The sequence below is a fragment of the Microcaecilia unicolor genome, chromosome 4 (assembly GCF_901765095.1).
Source record: "Microcaecilia unicolor chromosome 4, aMicUni1.1, whole genome shotgun sequence".
NCBI classification, from domain to species: Eukaryota; Metazoa; Chordata; class Amphibia; order Gymnophiona; family Siphonopidae; genus Microcaecilia; species Microcaecilia unicolor.
Window position 1 is genome coordinate 371,341,999 of NC_044034.1, and position 22,324 is coordinate 371,364,322.

General features: G+C 46.2%; 1 protein-coding gene across 5 annotated transcripts in view; it reads left to right on the plus strand.

Moving 5' to 3' along the window:
- The window catches only part of DMD (dystrophin), a 2,615,032-nt gene that overhangs the window by 2,492,639 nt on the left and 100,069 nt on the right, over positions 1-22,324 (plus strand). For all 5 annotated transcript variants that reach the window (XM_030202363.1, XM_030202359.1, XM_030202360.1 and 2 more), the window contains 4 exons: positions 1,794-1,868; positions 9,174-9,375; positions 17,558-17,643; positions 21,609-21,766. In XM_030202363.1, coding sequence (XP_030058223.1) covers positions 1,794-1,868; positions 9,174-9,375; positions 17,558-17,643; positions 21,609-21,766 — 521 coding nt within the window. The remainder of the gene's footprint in view (positions 1-1,793; positions 1,869-9,173; positions 9,376-17,557; positions 17,644-21,608; positions 21,767-22,324) is intronic.

A 22,324-nucleotide genomic window follows, 5' to 3' on the forward strand; every position in this document is an offset into this window, starting at 1 on the left:
ATGTAGAAGTCGGCCCTTGCAGATCACCAATGTGGCCGTGCAGGCTTCTAGATGGAATGTTGTTGTTAGTGGAATAGCAACATTCTAGAATCTCCAATAGTATCTGTTTTATTTTTGTTACATTTGTACCCTATGCTTTCCCACTCATGGAAGGCTCAATGCGGCTTACATGGGGCAATGGAGGGTTAAGTGACTTGCCCAGAGTCACAAGGAGCTGCCTGTGCCTGAAGTGGGAATCAAACTCAGTTCCTCAGGACCAAAGTCCACCACCCTAACCACTAGGCCACTCCTCCACTCCACGGGGCCATGTTTCGACAGATCTACCGTCTGCTTCAGGGGTCAAACACATGATGAAAGTCACAAAATATAGGTGCAGAAGTAAAGAAAGTCTGGTAATAATATCGCTGAAAAGCATCCGTTGAGTTTACACTGCATTACAGCGATATTATTACCAGACTTTCTTCTTTACTTCTACACCTACATTTTGTGACTTTCATCATAAGTGTTTGGGGGAGAGGAAAAGCACATCTGTGCTAAATAACGTACTGCTCAAATTTGTCTAACCGGGTCTCATGATGCAGAAGACTTCAAGCCAGCGGTCCACCATTAAATCAGTAGGATCCAGTAGCTTGTTAAAAGCTGGCAGTCTCTTTAAAAAGGGATTAGTCACCCGATTATAGGAACTTAGAAAAAAAACTCCACAGATTTACCAAATCCATGTGCCGAGTTGTGAGATCAGGTTTATGCATAAGCCTGGAAGGTCTGGCTCAGTGTCCAGTCTGTCTGCAAGCTTGTTTAATGAACCACAGCGCCCACTTGTGGATTATGAAGGCCAGGCATGTTTTGCATTTTTTTGTGAATTCACAGTTAATTAATCTCTCTCTCTCTCTCTTGGCAAGTAATTAAAGGACAGGAGCTTGTCCTCCTTTCACCACTCAGCCGAGGAACACATTTGCTGAAGCACAATCAGTTGGGCCGTTGGCTATCCTCCAGGGTCTCAGAATTTTCCTTAATAAACAGAGAAATTAAAGTTGACTGAACTCAAGGTGCCTGGGGACAGGAAAGGCTTCTTAATTGGCCTTCAAGTTATATTAAGTTACCTTGCTAGAATTGCACAGTGTACTTCTGAGCACAACAGGGGTGCACAGGTCCCTGGCTAGGACAAAATGGACAGGGTAGTCATGGCAGGCTGTTGTATCGTGTATTTTGTACCATTCCAGAGAATCCATGTCACCTCTTTACCAAGCACAGCCGTCTTTCTGGGAAAAACCAGCGGCAGAAAGAGTGTGACATAAATGCAGATTTTCTTTGGTTTGTGTTTCTGTCACGCGTGAACTGTGATTTAACATGGAAGTCTCATCTGGCCTGCTGGTGGAAGGGGCTCTTTCTTAATGGGAGCCATACAGAAGCGGGGGCACATTTATTTGGATGAGGGTTTGATGGCTCAAGGTGAGTTGCAAAGAGTCTGTAGGTGCCTGCCTAGGTGAGCTTACAGTCTGAATTATACCTGATGCAACTGAGGGTGAGGTGACTTTGTCAAGGGCACAAGGAGCATTTGTGTGACTTTCTCAGTGGCTTCCTCTTTTCTAAGCCTCTTGCCGTGACCACTTCCTGTGACCTTATGCCCTTTGACAGAATTTGAACCTGGAGAGCTCCATGTTTTCTGTTTGTAATTTATTCCTTGTTTTATTACAAGTTGCAAGCGCTGTTTTTCCAACTGGGATCGCGGGGTGGGACTAGCAGCACTTTGACGATTTTATTGCAGTAACGAATGGTGGCCTTTCTCTTCCCAGCTGACCTGAACAATGTCCGATTCTCAGCGTACAGGACTGCCATGAAGCTCCGAAGACTGCAGAAAGCCCTGTGCTGTGAGTATCGTCTCTAAACCATTTACCTGTACCTTCAACGTCTCCCCCTCCTCCCCCCCCCCCCCCCCGATCCCCACCCTTTTCTCAAAGAATAAACACTCGGAGCAGGCCAATGAATTCATTAGTCCAGATAATAAGATTGCTCTTGGTTAATGATCTGAAGATTCAGCTTGGTAATTGGACACACTGTTATGCATAATCCATCATCGATGGTATAGCTCTGCACTGTCATACGGGGAATCTAGGTTTTCTTCTGGTTTTCAGGCTAAGAGACTGGAAACGGTGACTTCTACCTCCCTCCCCCCCCCAACACTGCACCGTATTCCAAAGGAACCGCAGCCTGTGGAATGGGTTGAAATGACAGTGGCTTGGTGGGGTGGGGTATAGAATAGGCAGAGCCCCTGGCTTACCCCAAGACAGGTCAGTACCGAATGAATCAGAAAGCCAACCAAAAGTTACGTGTGATCTGGATGGTGGTGGGGATGCATGGGCTGGCTAAAGTGCTGGGTAGAAGGATGGTGACTGGAGGGAGAGAGGGACTGTAAAAAAAATTGGCAACCATTAAAATCTGTGTGCACAGCTGTCTGTGTTGTAGTCTGTAAGGCAGGGCACCCAACTCTAATAGTGTGTAATTTGAAAAGTGGGTGTGGCCATGAAAGGGGCGTGTCAAGGCCCGGGGGCATTCCGAAAACTTGCGTGCCTAGTTATAGAATACAGCCTCAGCGCGCCTAACAGGAGTGCCAGCATTTACAGCAGATTTCAGCAGGCGTAACTCTGTTGGCAAAAGCTATGGTCGGAAATCGGCGCCAGTGCCGATTTCTGAGCACCATTTATAGATTTTCCCCCAGCGACTATTCAGATATCTTGCCCAGAAGCTCTTCGATTTCACAGATCATCAGATGCTTTTGGGAACTGTTCCTGTGTAGCCTGTTGTGAGGCGGGAAAAGCAGGGCATGAGTGTGGACTGGACATTGCAGTTAGCATGTGTTCCCTTAGCACACAGGTAGAGCAGCTTCACTTAACGTCTCCCGAATAGGCGGTAAATTCATTAGTGTTATCAGAACACTGAGGGCCGGATTCAATAAATGGTACCGGGAACAATCCACACTCACCGATATTTTATAAAGAGCCCTCTACTACTATTACTAGTACTTATCATTTCTATAGCACTACTATACGTACACAGCGCTGCACACTGGGCATAAAGAGACAGTCCCTCCTCGACAGAGCTTACAATCTATTTAGGACAGACAAACAGGACAAATAAGGGATAAGGACAAAGAGTAGCAAGATTCCATTCAGAATCCTAAAGAGTAGCAAGATTCCGGAATCCCAAAGACTACTACTATTACTTATCATTTCTATAGCACTACTAGACGTACGCAGTGCTGTACGCTTGAACATGAAGAGACAGTCCCTGCTCCACAGAGCTTACAATCTAATTAGGACAGACAAACAGGACAAATAAGAGATAAGGGAATTACAAAGGTGGGAATGATAAAGCATGGGTACAAAACAAGTGAGTAAGGGTTATGAGTTAAAAGCAGCATCAAAAAGGTGGGCTTTTAGCCTAGATTTGAAGACGGCCAGAGATGGAGCTTGACGTACCGGCTCAGGAAGTCTATTCCAGGCATATGATGCAGCAAGATAAAAGGAACGGAGTCTGGAGTTAGCGGTGGAGGAGAAGGGTGCAGATAAGAGAGATTTATACCCAGTGAACGGAGTTCCCGGGGAGGAATGTAGGGAGAGATGAGAGTGGAGAGGTACTGAGGAGCTGCAGAGTGAATGCATTTGTAAGTCAGTAAGAGGAGTTTGAACTGTATGCGGAAACGGATAGGAAGCCAGTGAAGTGACTTGAGGAGAGGGCTAATATGAGCATAACAACCCTTGCGGAATATTAGTCGTGCAGCAGAATTTTTATAGAGTAGCGCTTATCCCCTAATTCTCAAAAACATGCCTCGAGGTGCACACGCATACTTGGGCAAGTGCATCTAAATTGAATAATGAGCCAATTAGCACTGATAATTGGTTTTTTAACAAGCAATTATTGGCGTTAATTGAAAACAATTAACATATATGCACATAAATTTAGGCAGGTGATCCTCAGGTGAATTTAGGTGTGGGCACTTGTACCACATTTTCATTGTTGCAAATGGAAACACCTACATTTATGTGCGATCCTCACGCTGACGTGCTATTCTATAAGCCGCACCTAAATTTATACCTGGTCCCCACAATTAAGTGCTATTTTATAAAGCTTGACTAACTTTAGACCTGGTATATAGAATACCGTTTAAGCAGGGTTTTTTAGGCGCCCTTAGTGCAGATTCCTGCGCTCAACTTTGGGCAGGAGGGACTTGCACCGACTGAAACCTAGTGTAATCCTAGCACGCAAGTTGAGCACGCAAGGAAGTGATGCACATAAATTATAATGCATGCTGCCAAAAAGGAAGCATAGATATGGGCGTGGGATGGGCGGATCGTGGGCATTACTAAAGGTTATGCACGCTGTTATAGAATACATCCGCTCTGCGCCTAACTTATTTGCCGGCATTGACACCAAGTTTTACTTGGAGTACATTCTCGCAACTAGATTTAGTCGCGTGGACGGGCCCTAGGCGTATTCTGTAAACCACGTCTAAAATACCATTTAACCAGCCAGGTGCCATTCCTGGCTGGTTAAATGGTTTTGAATGTGGGAGGGGGGGGGGTAGGGCTGGCCTCTAGTGTACCCCCTCCCAGAACAATGCTGTAAAAATGTGTAATTGGACATGAGGAGGGCTGAGCTATTTGGAAATTGCCAGACCACCTCATTGGTAAATTGTAGTCTGATGCTCCTGTGTGTTTACTATCAGGACCTATCATTTTTCTTTGACTGCAGCCACTCTTTGCCCCCCCCCCCCCCACCCCTACCAAATATGCCTGTGTATGTGAGTCCCTACTTTGCCTAATGGTAAGCCAGCACTACGTGAGACATTGCGTACACGGTACATCTGTTATGCAGTGTACAAATCACGATAATAATTTGTCAGCCCATTTAAGCATGCAGCAAATTTCCAGTTCAATTTCTTCCTGATTCTCTGTTTAGTGCCTGGGAAATGAAACCCTAATGCTGAGCTCAGGGCATTACCATGTAGCAGGCACTGAAATGTGACCGAGCCGCAGCTCCGGCAGCCTCTCCTCTGACCCAGCTGTGATTAGATGCGTTTCCACATCAAAGCCTCTCACCGTCCTCCTCTGAATATCCTGATACTAAATGCAATCTGACTTCCAGATCATTCAGCTTCATGAAACAGCATCTTCCGGGGGGGGGGGGGGCAAACCCGCTCCCAGATGGGCTCTGATTTTGTTCTTTCCTTTGGTTTATTTGCTTTCTTTTGGCACAGTAGGTGAAGCCACAGAGATCGATACAGATGACAGAGAGCACGAGTTAAGTTGTGGGCATTTAGTACATTCCTCAAGGTCTGTACTGGTGTTTCTCAGCCCTGTCTGGGATACACACCTAAGTGGTTGGTTTTCCAGATAATGCAAACCAAAACCACAGAAAGTGGAAAGAACACGGATGTCCCATGAAGAATCACAGGAAAAGGCAGGGAGTGGGAACAGAGTCAGGCTCTCCAAAATATACCAGAGACGTTGGACGTGAATAAAAACTTTATTAGAGGATGACTCAACAAGGTACCATGTTTCGGCACACACAAGGTGCCTTCTTCAGCAGTCTACACAAATATAAATACAAATAGAAACAAATAAATATCTCGGCTGTAAATCATATAAGACTTCTTTTTTCCAAATTGGTTGCTTGTGTATTACCATTTTTGATTACTTGTATCTTTTGTATTACACCTTCTGTATTTGCCAATCGGTCTTTATCTTTCAAATGTTTCCCATCTATTTCTATATATACTAGCCGTTGAGCCCGTAAAAATGGGCTAGTATAGGATGGGGGGGGTTTGAAAGGTCCCTTCTCCTCGCCGCTGCAAGGCCCCCCCGCCGCCGAGCTCGCTGCTGCCCCTCCGAGGTCACCACTACGCCCCCCCCCCCAGAGTCGCCGCCACCCTTCCACCCGGGTCGGGCCCTCGCTTCGCCATTGAAACAGCGCGTGAACGCAGCACACAGCTCAGATGAGCTGCCGTCCTTCTCTGCCTGTGCCCACGAGGGCGGGACACAGGCAGGGAAGGCCGACGGCAGCTCAGCTGAGCTGTGTGCTGTGTTGACGCTGTTTCTATAGCGGACCGAGGGCCCGGGTGGAGGGTGGGTGGCGGCGGCGGCGACTCCGGGTGGGGGGAGTGGTGGCGGCGACCTTGGAGGGGGGAAGCGGTAGCGACGGCAGTTTCGTCCCTCCCCTTGCGCAGTAGAGACCCTCTCTGTCCCGCCCCCGTCATCACGTATTGACACGGGGGCGGGACAGAGAGGGTCTTTACTGCACATTTGCGAGTGAGTTCGGTCACTCGCCGTTTATATGTTTGATATGTTTTATAAACACATTTTTTACATGTTTTATTTTGTTTGCCTACTTTTACTTTGCTTGCTTTGCTTTTATATTCTTTGACATAGATATTTATTCTTGTTGCCAGAGAATTTGGTAACAATGGATAGCATATCTGGGTTAAAAAAAGGTTTGGACAAGTTCCTGGAGGAAAAGTCCGTAGTCTGTTGTTGTGATATACAATGGGGGAAGCCGCTGCTTATCCCTGGAATTGATAGCATGGAATGTTGCTATTATTTGGGATTTTGGAATCTTGCTGCTGTTTGGGATTCTGCCAAATACTTGGATTGGCCGCTGTTGGAAGCAGGATACTGGGCTGGATGGACCCATTGGTCTGACCCAGTATAACCAGAAAACAGACCAGTTGTGTGCTTCCAGGGACCAGGTTGGAAAACTCTAGGAGCTAAAGACCCTGCATATTCGATACCTACCTCAAACCACTAATTGAGCTGATTCAATCAGTGGATACTCAGTTTTACATGTATGCAGGTGATTGAACCAAACCTACCCACAGCCCTGAATAAACTGACTTCCTGTTTAACAGCAATTCAAAAATGGACTAAAACTGCGAGTTTTGCCTGAACCCAAGTAAAACCAAGTTCTTGTGGGTCCCTAACCCGAGTGGACACAGACCTAACATCAAAATCTTTGAGAAATATGAAACTCCCCATTAAATCACCAGTCAGGAATAGCTGGACTCAACACTTACACTGATCCCTCAAATCCAAGCAACCTTCAGGAGCTGCTTCTGTCATTTGCAGTAACTATGCTGGCTCCCTCCCTACATTGAGAAGGCAAGTCGTGTCACTGTGGTTCATGCCATGATAACATCAAGACCGGATTACTGTAATGCATTCTACAACGGTCTGACTACGAAGGGTCTGCACCAGCTCCAGTTGATTCAGAATGTTGCAGCAAGACTGGTGGAAGGTTGTATTCGATGTGATCGCATCACACCGTATCTGCAAAAACTTCACGGGCACCAGTACAACATAGAGCTAAATTTTAAACTCTATGTCTGATCTTCTGGATCCTTAAAGAAAGTGGGCCAGAGTAATTGAGGGATCTCCCTCTACAGGAGTATCCCAGGTTGGGATGCCAGGGGGAGCGGAGAGGCGTGCACGCGCACTGCGTAGGTGAGATGGACTGTCTGAAAAATAGGGAACGTCTGAAGTCCGTTTGGAAGAGCAGTCGCACCCCTGGCACCCCACCTAGCTACGCCTATCTGCAAAGGACATCACACGATGTGACACCCACCAACGATCCTTCTCCGGAGTAGTCCCCACACTCTGGAATGCTTCGCCTACCACAAGACTACCTCTACGTCAGGAAGCAGATGAAGGCTTGGCTCTTCTCTCAAGCCTTTAATGGAAGAAGCAATTAACTTGCTAGTCACACACACACAAGTACTAACACCGGCTGCACATACTTGTTCTTTTCCATTCCTACCCTAGCTGAGATCACATTCATCCACCTTTCTGACTTCATGTGCAACTTTCTTTGTTAGTCCCCTTTTTCGAACTCCTGTTGTTCTGTGTCATCTGCCCTTTGCTGTCTGTTAAGATGTTTTATTGCGTATTGTGTTGACGTTGTGACGTAGCGTACTGTGCCATACCTTGTATTGGTATTTGAATATTTTTATGACTGTAATTGTCTGTTTGGCTTATTGTCTTGAGTGAATTTCTATAAAAAGGCGGTAAATAAATCTTAATAAATAAATTTACATGAACATAACCAAAATGCACATGCTGTGATCTCCAGGCGAGTGAGTGCGCTGCTCAGATATAAATACACTGTTTCTTTATTCTGCTTCAGCAGTGAAGCATCTCTTTGATTTTCTGCTCCAGAAGATGGAGAAGGGCTGAAGTCACCTAGACTGGTAGTTTAAATCTTCAGTTTCAGAGACCACATTTCTTGTTGCATGTGACATGACCATGTTGTGAGGGTCAGTACACAGTCCAGCTGCCCTTTTCCTCCTCCCATTCTGAAAGCAAAAACAAAACATCTGTACAAAGTTCTGGGAGAGTTAAAGTGCTGGACAGATGTTCCGCAGTGCTTTTTGCATGAGTGTTTTCCCCCTGTGAAATACCCCTCAGAGGTTGCAGACTTGCTCCTTGGAGGGAGGGAGGGGGTTGCACTTTCTTTTGAGCAATACTTAAATCTAATCCAGAGTTTTAGCCAAAACCGATATGCTCATATCACCCCTCTCCTCAAGTCACTTCACTGGCTTCCGATCAGGTACCACATACAATTCAAGCTTCTCCTACTAACCTACAAATGCACTCAAACTGCAGCCCCTCATTACCTCTCTACCCTCATCTCCCCTTACGCTCCTACCCGTAACCTCCGCTCACAGGACAAATCCCTCCTCTCAGTACCCTTCTCCACCACCGCCAACTCCAGGCTCCGTCCTTGCTGCCTCGCCTCACCCTATGCCTGGAATAAACTCCCCGAGCCCATATGCCAAGCCCCCTCCCTATCCATCTTCAAATCCCTACTCAAAGCCCACCTCTTCAATGTCGCCTTTGGCACCTAACCATTGTACCTCTACCCAAGAAATCTAGACTGTTCCAATTTTTGATTGTCTGCGCTCCTTGTCCTTTTGTCCTTTAGATTGTAAGCTCCTTTGAGCAGGGACTGTCCTTCTTTGTTTTTTGTACAGCGCTGCCTAACCCTGGTAGCGCTTTAGAAATGTTAAATAGTAGTAGTAGTAGTTTTTTGCTTTGGGGTTGTCAAGGGATGTTGTGGAGGTTTATGATTGGATTCCTTGCCCTTCTGGTTCAGTGATAAAGTTTCTCATCTCTCTTCCTTTGCAGTGGATTTGCTCAGTCTGTCTGCAGCCTGCGATGCCTTGGACCAGCACAACCTCAAGCAGAATGACCAGATGATGGACATCCTGCAGATCATTAACTGCCTGACCACTGTCTATGACCGGCTAGAGCAAGAGCACAACAATTTGGTCAATGTTCCACTCTGTGTGGACATGTGCCTCAACTGGCTTCTCAATGTCTACGACACGTATGTACCTGCTATACACACACATGTGCCTCAACTGGCTTCTCAATGTCTACGACACGTATGTACCTGCTATACACACACATGTTCCTCAACTGGCTTCTCAATGTCTACGACACGTATGTACCTGCTATACACACACATGTGCCTCAACTGGCTTCTCAATGTCTACGACACGTATGTACCTGCTATACACACACATGTTCCTCAACTGGCTTCTCAATGTCTATGACATGTATGTACCTGCTATACACACACATGTGCCTCAACTGGCTTCTCAATGTCTACGACACGTATGTACCTGCTATACAGACACATGTTCCTCAACTGGCTTCTCAATGTCTATGACATGTATGTACCTGCTATACACACACATGTGCCTCAACTGGCTTCTCAATGTCTACGACATGTATGTACCTGCTATACACACACATGTTCCTCAACTGGCTTCTCAATGTCTACAACACGTATGTACCTGCTATGCATACACATGTGCCTCAACTGGCTTCTCAATGTCTACAACACGTATGTACCTGCTATGCATACACATGTGCCTCAACTGGCTTCTCAATGTCTGCGACATGTATGTACCTGCTATGCACACACATATGCCTCAACTGGCTTCTCAATGTCTACGACATGTATGTACCTTCCTATGCACACACATGTTCCTCAACTGGCTTCTCAATGTCTGCGACACATATGTACCTTCCTATGCACACACATGTTCCTCAACTGGCTTCTCAATGTCTACAACACGTATGTACCTGCTATGCACATACATGTGCCTCAACTGGCTTCTCAATGTCTACGACATGTATGTACCTGCTATACACACACATGTTCCTCAACTGGCTTCTCAATGTCTACAACACGTATGTACCTGCTATGCATACACATGTGCCTCAACTGGCTTCTCAATGTCTGCGACATGTATGTACCTGCTATGCACACACATATGCCTCAACTGGCTTCTCAATGTCTACGACATGTATGTACCTTCCTATGCACACACATGTTCCTCAACTGGCTTCTCAATGTCTACAACACGTATGTACCTGCTATGCACATACATGTGCCTCAACTGGCTTCTCAATGTCTACGACATGTATGTACCTGCTATACACACACATGTTCCTCAACTGGCTTCTCAATGTCTACAACACGTATGTACCTGCTATGCATACACATGTGCCTCAACTGGCTTCTCAATGTCTGCGACATGTATGTACCTGCTATGCATACACATGTGCCTCAACTGGCTTCTCAATGTCTGCGACATGTATGTACCTGCTATGCACACACATATGCCTCAACTGGCTTCTCAATGTCTACGACATGTATGTACCTTCCTATGCACACACATGTTCCTCAACTGGCTTCTCAATGTCTACAACACGTATGTACCTGCTATGCACATACATGTGCCTCAACTGGCTTCTCAATGTCTATGAAATGTATGTACCCACTATGCATGTACATTCCTTGATTGGCTTCTCATTGTCTACAACACATATGTACCTTCCATTCATGCACGTCTCCAATAGCTTTTCATTGTATACAACACATGTATACCCACCATGCATACACATGCCTCACCTGGCTTCTTAATGTCTACGACACATATGTACCTGCTTCGCACACACCTGTGCTTCAACTGGCTTCTCCGTGTCTGACTTGTATGTACCTGCTATGCAGACACACATGTATCTCAACTGGCTTCTCAATGCCTACGACACATATGTACCTGCTACACACTCATGTACAACTGGCTTTTCAGTGTCTGTGACATGTATGTACCTGCTTTGCATTCACATGTCTCGAGTAGCTTCTCAATGACTATGACACGTATGGAGATATGATAGAGGTTTATAAAATCAGGAACTGGGTGGAATGGTTAAATATAAAATGCCTATTCGTGCTGTCAAACGGTACCAGGACTAGGGGACACTCCATGAAACTAACAAGTAGCAGATTTAAAACAAACTGGACAAGTATGTTTTTCACTCTGCAAACACTCGAGCTGTGCACTTTGTTGCCAGAGAATTGTGGCTGACTTTAAATGAGGTTTGGACAGATTTCCAGAGGGGAAGCCCATAAATAGTCATTAGCCCAATGGACCTCAGAAAGGTACTGCTCATCCCTGGGAGGGGACTGCAAGAAAGAGATATGCTTGCTAGTCTGTGGCGTAGGAAGGGGGGGGTGGGGCGGTCTGCCCCGGGTGCACGCCGCTGAGGGGGTGTCGGCTCTGCTGGTTCACTGCTCCCTCTGCCCCGGAACAGGTTACTTCCTGTTCCAGGGCAGAGAGAGCATGGAACCAGCCGAGCCGACGCAACTCCCAGCGACGTGCACTCCGGGCGGAATGGCCCTCCCGCCCGCCTGCCCCATTTTCTATGGTAGTGGTAAGCGCTCCGGGGGGGGGGGGCGCGCGTCAAGGGGGGGTGTGCCGTGCTACACTCGGGGGGGGGGGGTGCAACGGTGACCCGCCCCGGGTGTCAGCCACCCTCGCTACGGCACTGCTGCTAGTGTCCTGGACTGACCACTGTCAAAAGCAGCATCATGGGATTGATGGACCTTTGGTCTGAGCCCACGATGGCTTGTGTTCTGTCCTGCTATGTGTGGACGTCCAAATCCATGACCCTTTGACCCTTTACCCCCGCTACTATATCCTAGGACTGTGCTCAGGCAAAATCATTCAATTCATTGTCATTTTTTTCCAGTGTTTTGGGTGTTTTTTTTCCTGTTTGTTTCACATAGTTGGTTTAATAGAAGTTTCTTAATGCTCACTGTAGCATTGTAACGCCCGTTAATTGACATAAATCATTTTTGTATGCAGTACATTATTTTAAATACACAAATAGTGCTTCATAAACAAAAACCCCTTGCAGTGAAAAATGTGCAGTGAGTAGAATGCAACATTGTTGCCAGCATGAGTTTGACTGAGCAATCAAGAAAGAAGTGGTTGTTTTTAAAACAATGTATTCAGATAGTTCTGTTGCATAAGTGGGATTTAATATTGAAGGACCCTTAAGAGCTCATTCAATCATTGTGGACCCACGAGGGCTTGGCGGTTCTCAAGGTCACGCCATGTGATTTGCTGACTGTCCTCGCTTCTGAAGGTCCATAATCATTTTAAATAACAATATAGGTTTTACTGTCACGTTCATTGTTGGTTTAATCATGAATTGATCATGAGTGTGATGGTTGGACAGCCTGAATGGACTGTTCAGGTCTTTATCTGCCGTCACCTACTATGCTGTGGTTTTGTTGATGTGCATTGGTTTTAATGCACAGTAGTGAATGTACGTTCCCTACTGCTTGCAAGCAGCATCTAGGTGAACCAAGGAGGTTTTATGAGAGCAAACGGCACAAACCGATCTAGTCTGGAGCTTGCCGCCAAATTGCGTGACCCCCAAACATTCACAGCCGATATTCAAAGCAGTAGCAGACTTGTGAGTTTTTTTTTTTTTATTACATTTGTACCCCGCGCTTTCCCACTCATGGCAGGCTCAATACAGCTTACATGGGGCAATGGAGGGTTAAGTGACTTGCCCAGAGTCACAAGGAGCTGCCTGTGCCTGAGTTCCTCAGTTCCCCAGGACCAAAGTCCACTACCCTAACCGCTAGGCCACTCCTCCACTGTTGCTACTATTTGAGATTCTACATGGAATGTTGCTATTCCACTAGCAACATTCCATGTAGAAGTCGGCCCTTGCAGATCAGCAATGTGGCCGCGCAGGCTGCGCAGCCTTCTACATGGAATGTTGCTAGTGGAATAGCAACATTCCATGTAGAATCTCCAATAGTAGCAACATTCCATGTAGAATCTCCAATAGTAGCAACATTCCATGTAGAATGTCCAATAGTAGCAATATTCCATGTAGAATGTCCAATAGTAGCAACATTCCATGTAGCATCTCCAATAATAGCAACATTCCATGTAGAATCTCCAATAGTAGCAACATTCCATGTAGAATCTCCAATAGTATCTATTTTATTTTTGTTACATTTGTACCCTGCGCTTTCCCACTCATGGCAGGCTCAATGCGGCTTACATGGGGCAATGGAGGGTTAAGTGACTTGCCCAGAGTCACAAGGAGCTGCCTGTGCCTGAAGTGGGAATCAAACTCAGTTCCTCAGGACCAAAGTCCACCACCCTAACCACTAGGCCACTCCTCCACTGTTGCTACTATTTGAGATTCTCCATGTAGAAGTCGGCCCTTGCAGATCACCAATGTGGCCGCGCAGGCTTCTGCGAGTCTGACGTCCTGCAAGTACCTGCAGGACGTCAGACTCACAGAAACAGAAGCCTGCGCAGCCTTCTACATGGAATGTTGCTAGTGGAATAGCAACATTCCATGTAGAATCTCCAATAGTAGCAACATTCCATGTAGAATCTCCAAAAGTAGCAACATTCCATGTAGAATCTCCAATAGTAGCAACATTCCATGTAGAATCTCCAATAGTATCTATTTTATTTTTGTTACATTTGTACCCTGCGCTTTCCCACTCATGGCAGGCTCAATGCGGCTTACATGGGGCAATGGAGGGTTAAGTGACTTGCCCAGAGTCACAAGGAGCTGCCTGTGCCTGAAGTGGGAATCAAACTCAGTTCCTCAGGACCAAAGTCCACCACCCTAACCACTAGGCCACTCCGCCACTCCATGACTGCCTATGTGTGTGGATTTTGTTTTTGTTATTTGAAAGCTTCTGATATGTAACCCAAGGTTTTTTTTTTCACATCTGGAGTGTGAGCCAAAGCCCCCCCCCCCCCCCCAAGGTTAAAAAAAAAAAAACCTTGAGTTACATATGGGAAGCTTACAAATAAAGAAGGAAAGCTGTTAAATTAAAAAATATATATATATACACGTACGCAGTTATAAACCCCACACGTTTGCTGTTTTCAATAGCGTCTGTGAATGTTTGGAGTTGCACAATATGGCCGCTGTGGGGGGAGGGACGGGGGGGGGGGAGACGGCTTCAACTTTTTAACGTCATGACATCTCTTGTCACTTCCTTGAGGTAACCTTCAACCCTCTCATTCTATAATCTTGCCTGCACAATTTTACACTTAGCGTGGAACATTGTACGCACGGGTTGTAGAATACGTACACTTACTGCACAGAACTGAATTGACAGATTAGCCGCTAATTGGCACTAACAATCAATTATTGGTGATAATTGGAGTTAATTGGCACTCATTTGCAATTACGCTCATAACTGCGCTTAGCATTCTGTAACCTTAACATGCAAAATTCTATAACGTCTAACTGTAAAGGAAGTGTGGACGTGGGAGGAGCAAAAGAAAGAACCGCCAACGTGGAGGAACAGGCAGGAACCGTACAAAGTCCGTAGACACAGACAACCAGTAAGGTGAAAAGATGAGTCTTCCAAAGCACAGGATGTAAGTGATGGTTTATTAAAGAAACAAAAAGAACCCGACACGAGACCGTGTTTCAGCTTGGGTAAGTGTGCCTCAGGTGTCTTTTCTGCAAAAGACACTGAGTTAAGCAGTAAATCTGAAGCGCTTCCGCAGATGAAATGTTACATAAGTACATAAGTGTTGCCATACTGGGACAGACTGAAGGTTCATCGAGGCCAGCATCCTGTTTCCAAGAGTGGCCAATCCAGGTCACAAGTACATGGCAAGATCCCAAAACAGTACAAAACATTTTATGCTACCCCATCTTAATAATGGTCTATGAACTTTTCCTTTAGGAAGCCATCCAACCCTTTTTTAAACCCCACTAAGCTAACTGCTTTTACCACATACTCTGGCAACAAATTCCAGAGTTTAATTACACATTGAGTGAAGAAAAGGTTTCTCAAATTCATTTTAAATGTACTACTTCGTAGATTCATTGCATGCCCACTAGTCCTAGTATTTTTGGAAAGCCTGAACAGACGCTTCACATCTACCCGTTCAACTCTACTCATTATTTTATAGACCTCTATCATATCTTCCCCTGGAGCAATGGAGGGTTAAGTGACTTGCCCAAGGTCACAAGGAGCTGCAGTGGGGAATCGAAACCCAGGTTGCCAGGCTCAAAGCCCGCTGTAATAACCATTAGGCTCTTGGGGTAACAAGTGCTGGACTGAGGGAAACGAAACAGAAACTATGGACTAGTGCTCTCCTGAATAGCATATTTTACTACTCGGTCGAACACGAATAATGAAAAATATTATTCAGCTGAATGCGAATAACAAGCATTGAGCTGTAACATACCAAATAATAAAAGAAGCAACGTGAAATCGGAGATCAAGTGTATATTTCAGTAGGATTTAGCACACCAGAGCCCCAGATTATTCGTATTTGAATTTAAATCACTATTCGGCCAAATCCAAATAATGTATTTGGGGCTGAATTGAATACGAACATTCGGTACAGCCCTACTAAGTAGTTGTTGAGTATGGCTAGAGTAGTACTACTACTACCACTTATCATTTCTATAGCGCTACTAGACTTACGCAGCGCTGTACACAACCATGAAGAGACAGTCCCTGGTCGACAGAGCTGACAATCTAATTAGGGCAGACAAACAGGACAAATAAGGGATAAGGACAAAGAGTAGCAAGATTCTGGAATCCCAAAGACAACTACTACTACTACTGCTTATCATTTCTATAACGCTACTAGACGTACGCAGCGCTGTACACTTGAACATGAAGAGACAGTCCCTGCTCCACAGAGCTTACAATCTAACCAGAACAGACAAACAGGACAAATAAAGGAAAAGGACAAAGAGTAGCAAGATTCCATTCAGAATCCTAAAGAGTAGCAAGATTCTGGAATCCCAAAGACTACTACTTATCATTTCTATAGCACTACTAGATGTACACAGCACTGTACACTTGAACATGAAGAGACAGTCCCTGCTCCACAGAGCTTACAATCTAACCAGAACAGACAAACAGGACAAATAAAGGAAAAGGACAAAGAGTAGCAAGATTCCATTCAGAATCCTAAAGAGTAGCAAGATTCCAGAATCCCAAAGACTACTACTTATCATTTCTATAGCACTACTAGACGTACACAGCACTGTACACTTGAACATGAAGAGACAGTCCCTGCTCGACAGAGCTTACAATCTAATTAGGACAGACAAACAGGACAAACAAGAGATAAGGACAAAGAGTAGCAAGATTCCGGAATCCCAAAAAGTAGAAAGATTCCGTGCAGAATCCCAAAGAGTAGCAAGATTCCATTCAGAATCCCAAAGAGTAGCAAGATTTTGGAATCCAAAAGACTACTACTACTACTTATCATTTCTAAAGCGCTACTAGACGTACACAGCACTGTACACTTGAACATGAAGAGACAGTCCCTGCTCGACAGAGCTTACAATCTAATTAGGACAGACAAACAGGACAAATAAGGGATAAGGACAAAGAGTAGCAAGATTCCATTCAGAATCCCAAAGTGTAGCAAGATTCTGGAATCCCAAAGAGTAGCAAGATTCCGGAATCCCGATGACTACTACTACTAATCATTTCCATAGCGCTACTAGACGTACGCAGCGCTGTACACAACCATGAAGAGACAGTCCCTGGTCGACAGAGCTTTACAATCTAATTAGGACAGACAAACAGGACAAACAAGAGATAAGGGAATATTAAAGTGAGGATGATAAAATAAGGGTTCTGAACAACTGAACAAGGGTTAGGAGATAAAAGCAGCATCAAAAAGGTGGGCTTTTAGCCTAGATTTGAAGACGGCCAGAGATGGAGCTTGACGTAGCGGCTCAGGAAGTCTATTCCAGGCAGAGCACTGGAGGTCTCTCTCCGTTCCCCACTAATAACACCAGAAGAGTCTTTATCATAGTCCAACACAAGTTCTAGCAAGCAGCAATTGAGGCTTCCGCTCTGCAGTACTCCCAGCCAGGAAGCTTTGTCAGTGGAGTGCAGTGAGCAGCCCTTAGCCTGTGCTGCCTCACTTTTCCGTTTAATATTCAGCCTCTCTACGTGAGGGTAGCAGGGGGTCAGGAGCGGAAGCCAGCAAAGCTGCTGGTTATCAAGAGACACGGTTGCAGGATTTGACAGCCGTAATAAAGTGCAGGGCAAGACTGACTTTCAGGGGAGAAGGCTGTGCGTTGTAATAACACTGGTTTACTATTAACAGGCCTGACGTTGCAGCTGATTTTCAGTCACATAATATGTAGTTTCTTTTTCTCTGTATCGATGGCAGGGGTCGAACAGGAAGGATCCGGGTTCTCTCTTTCAAAACCGGTATCATCTCGCTGTGTAAAGCACATCTGGAGGATAAGTACAGATGTACGCCACTTTCCTTGTGTGTTCGGGAGGGGGGGGGGCTCAGAGGGAAACAGGACGGGGGCTTCTCTGTGCAGCACCACACAATACAGAGCCCTGTGGGTGGCGTAAGGTGGGAATGAGAAATAGGGAACGCTTTATCCATCTTCATTGTTTAATTGGCATAAAGCACACGGGGTGGGTGGGAGGGGGGGAAGGTTTCAAAGCCATTTATGCAGGTAAAATGCAATTTAGCTGGGTAAACTGGTCTGGATAGCTGAAAGGTAATTCTATAATGTTTTATGATGCTTTATACAATTTCCCTGGGGTATATGTGCATCAAGATTTGCGTTTCCCAAGCCTAGGGCAGACCTTTTCATGGTGTATGCCTTGGTGTTCCCTTGTGTGACAGAGGTGCGAGATACAGGGTCTTGTAAAATATGTGTGTATCCGTGGAAACAGGCAGTAAAGGTCCGCCTCAGAGTACAGGAACGTTCAAGGGGCATTGGCACAATCTGGCCGGTTAAATGCCCTGTAACCGGCTATCTGTGAGTTTTCAGCTGGAAATCCTCTGAAAATTCACGGATAGTCAGTTATATCGCGCGATATAACCGGCTATCCAACGAGTGCTCATCTTTGGCCGGTTAAAACGTAGCCTGCCAGCACTGAAGATTAGCTTGGCCGGTTAAATAAACCAGATATTCAATGTCGGGTCACGAGAAATGGCCCGACGTGGACTATCCGGGCTCACGCCAACCGCGGGAGGCAGGCCTGGCTAAATCCCGCAGTATGAATGTCAGCTCCCATGTGTTTGCCTTTTTCATCAAAGCAACATAGGCTCCCACACTGCTGGCATTATTCTCAGACGCTCAATGTCAGGCGATGTCCAGCTATCTGTTATGTGATTAAGTGCAATATTCAGCACCAGTGGCGTAGCTACGTGGGGCCACGGGGGCCTGGGCCCCCGTAGATTTGGCCCTCGGCCCCCTGCCGATGACCCTCTCGACTCCCCCTCCCGCCGCCAACCCTCCCCTGCCATCACTGTCGCCTACCTTTGCTGGCGGGGAACTCCAACCCCCGCCAGTCGAGGTCCTCTTCTTCCGGCGCAAGGCTTTGTTCTGTTTCTGTGAATCTGACGTCCTGCATGTTATACAGAACGAAGCCTTGTGCCGGAAGAAGAGGACCTCGACTGGGGGGGAGTTGGGGTCCCCCACCAGCAAAGGTAGGTGGCGGCGGGGGAGGGTTGGCGGCAGGAGGGGGGTCGAGAGGGTCATTGGCGGGGGGGGGGTCAAAGTTGGTGGTGGTGTTGGCGGCGACGGGGGGGGGGGAGTCGGCAATGGCGGGGGGGCTAAAATGTGCCCCCTAACCTCGGGCTCTGGACCCCCCCTCCTGCCGATGTCTGGCTACACCCCTGGTCAGCACATAAAGATAGGACTGACTTTTATGTAGACTGATTTAAACTTAGGTGGTTAAATTCTGAATATCGACACTTAACTGCATAACGACCAACTCCTCCTCCTGGACCACCCACAAAATAGCCGTCTTTGAGTTTAATGGTCTGTAGTGATATTCAGTGACACTAACCAGTTAACTGCTGCAGAATATCACCAGTTAGCACCAGACAAGTAATTTTACCAGCCAAGCTTTAAATTTTGACCCCATGGAAAAATGCTGTATATAAGTATCATAGGTGTTAGCTTACCACCCCCCCCCCCCCCCACCCATACTCCATAAGCAAAGTATCTGCTGACTGTACTCTGCATTACTCCTTTCTTTATAGCATTACTAGATGTACACAGCTCTTGAGGCCCAGGGCTGGTCTCCCACGATTCTGTGGTTGTGGCATCTGGAGGCACATCTGGAAATAGCACCTAGACTGGATGGAAGAGGCTGGCAGGAGAGCAGCTGTGCTCAGGGGGTGTAAAATATCACTTCCCCTCCCCACCCCAACCCCTCCCCGATCATTCCATTTCTCCACTGGTAGGCGGGGGGGAAGAGTGAGTAGCAGTGCTTTGAGATACATCCTCCTCTTCTCCTACCTAAACCTCCAGGGCCCGTCCCATGTGATTCAAAGCAGCCCATTCATTATATTCTCTCCCAGCCCAAACTGGTATTGGGAGGTCAACAGTTAGAGGGTGAAAAGCTTGTGAATTGGTTGGAGTTAGGGAAAGGTGAGAGTGAGGGATTTTCTGACAGAGTGGAGAGGGGAATCTGGTGAGAGAGTGTGAGCGGGGTTGGGGGGGATTAGCTTGTAGAAAGTGAGTGTTTTGTAGCACGTCCTCGCTTGGAAGTGGGGAGGGAGTGGCTGAGAAATGGGGAGGAGGAGGGATGTTGCAGAAAAGAGCTGGCTGTGAGAGAGGAGGTGCGTCAGGTGGTAAAGGCAAGTGAAATAGGGGCATCTTCCTCCCATTCCTTCCCTCTCCCCTCCAACAATAACCCCCAGTTTCTCCTTTCCTTCACTATCATTAAAATCCCTTTTCCTCTGCCCAAGAACCAATGATAACAACACATTTTAATTATCCAAACCCATAACAAATGTTGGAAAATTACTTATTTTACTTTTTGGGTTTAATTTCTGGTGCAACAATCTAGAACACAGTTCCCCCACTTCTTTTCAGACTATGTTATTTTACTAATGATTTGTGCTACTTTAGAACAGGCCCCATTTTATGCAGTGAGACCTAGTTACTAATAACTAGGGTTAACAATAATCACGTCTTAAAGGTGGCCCAAGTTGATAACAGCCCCCTTAATTAAAGAAAAAAGAAATGTTTTTAGAAATGGAAATCACTGCTATATGTAATAAAAGAGCCAAGTATAGGACAATCAAGCCATTGTGACATCACTGATGAGGTTGGCTCATTGGTGGAATGAGACATTATGACATCAGAATATCAGAAGTGAGCTTATAGGACAATCAAGCCATTGTGACATCACTGATGAGGTTGGTGGAACCTCATTGGTGGAATGAGACATGACATCAGAATATCAGAAGTGAGCCAAGTATAGGACAATCGAGCCATTGTGACATCACTGATGAGGTTGGCTCTTATTTGTAGGATGAGGCATCACAATATCAGCTCTGCTTATCAGAGACAGAACCTCTTCACACTAAGGAGGGAAGTTATCAACGTTGGTTACTGTTAAGACTTGTTAACTTACCAGTAACTTGTGCTATTTTAGCACAGGTCCCATTTTATTCAATGAGACCTAGTTACTAACAACTGGGGTTAACAGTAAAATAATGCATCTTGATGGTAGCCCACATCTCCCTCAGCGTTGCAGGGGTGCTCTGCTCCAGCATTCCAGGCAGTCTGCAGGGAGAAGGGGGGTGAGGTTAGGGCAGAGCAGAGTACAGTCACTCTATTCCCTAATCTAGCTCCTCTTTTGTTATTCATGCCCCTGTCCTGCTGACTCCCTGTCCCCAGCTCACCCCCCCCCCCAACTCTACAGTTCCACTTTCTTTTTTGCCTACAGACTAAGCCCTGTTTATTTTTATAAAGTACAATACACTTTACATTGATATTCAGCTCTGAGCAAACTCTGTGCCCTGATTTTGTGATTCTGGGGGCTTTAGCACGTTGGGGATAATTTGCAAACCGTCCGCATTGCTGCCAAGTCCACAGGTACTTTCACATACAGACCCTGCTCTATTTTCTGAAATGAAACTAGGCGCAGACTTTCCCTTTGAAACCTGTCTGCAGACACTCACAGCTGGCTTTTCTGCAAATACTTTTTCCCGTAGACAGTACTGCGCATAGATTTTGAAAATGCAATGAATGTGCAGCCTTGGAGAAAGCTACATCCTAATGTGGCTGGAAGCATGTGCCTTGGGGAACGATGCACAGACTTTTAGCTGGGTAAAGGCCAGCACTTGGATAAATGGCTTATGAAACCGACACCTCTGTTTTAGGGGGAATACTGTGCTTATCTGTCACGTGCAGGTGAACCTTCCTCCCAGCTAACCATTTTCTCTCCTTTCCCCACAGATCTCTTCAAGCAGGTGGCAAGCGTGACAGGATTTTGTGACCAGCGCAGGGTGGGCCTTCTGCTGCATGACTCCATCCAGATCCCAAGGCAGCTGGGGGAGGTGGCCTCCTTCGGGGGCAGTAACATCGAGCCCAGCGTCAGGAGCTGCTTCCAGTTTGTAAGTATTGCACACCCACCTCCCTTGTGCTGAGACAATGTGGGGACAGGCCCCCGGCCAATCACATTTCTCTATTGTGTGGCATGCTCATTTCTAATTAGCATCCAGTGTCAATGCGCGTACTCGAGCGGCAGAGAGACTTCCTGTGTGGATGTGCTTAGGGAAGGGACTGGTCCATTGCAGGGGGGGGGGGGGCTTTCCTTTCAGTATCTTTTATAATGCTACATTGTGGTCCTAATATTATTATAGCCGTGGGTAAAAGTAGAACCTATACACACGTTTCTGTGCTGGATTTTCAAAGTTAAACTGTCATATATTTTGCTTTGAAAATTACCCCAGGGAAGCTAAGCGCTTCCATTTACAGCTGCTCGATGACATGCACAAATTTCCATGTTTAATTTATGCACATATGGGCAAGGTGTTTTTATGAAGTGAGAACCCCTCCTGGGAACATTTTCACTAAGGCATTTACCTGCAGTGCGGTTTTTTTCCTATGAAAAAGATGCCAGTGCTCACAGGCAGGACCATCCTTAAGGAGCAGGGTGACCACTGAGGGCC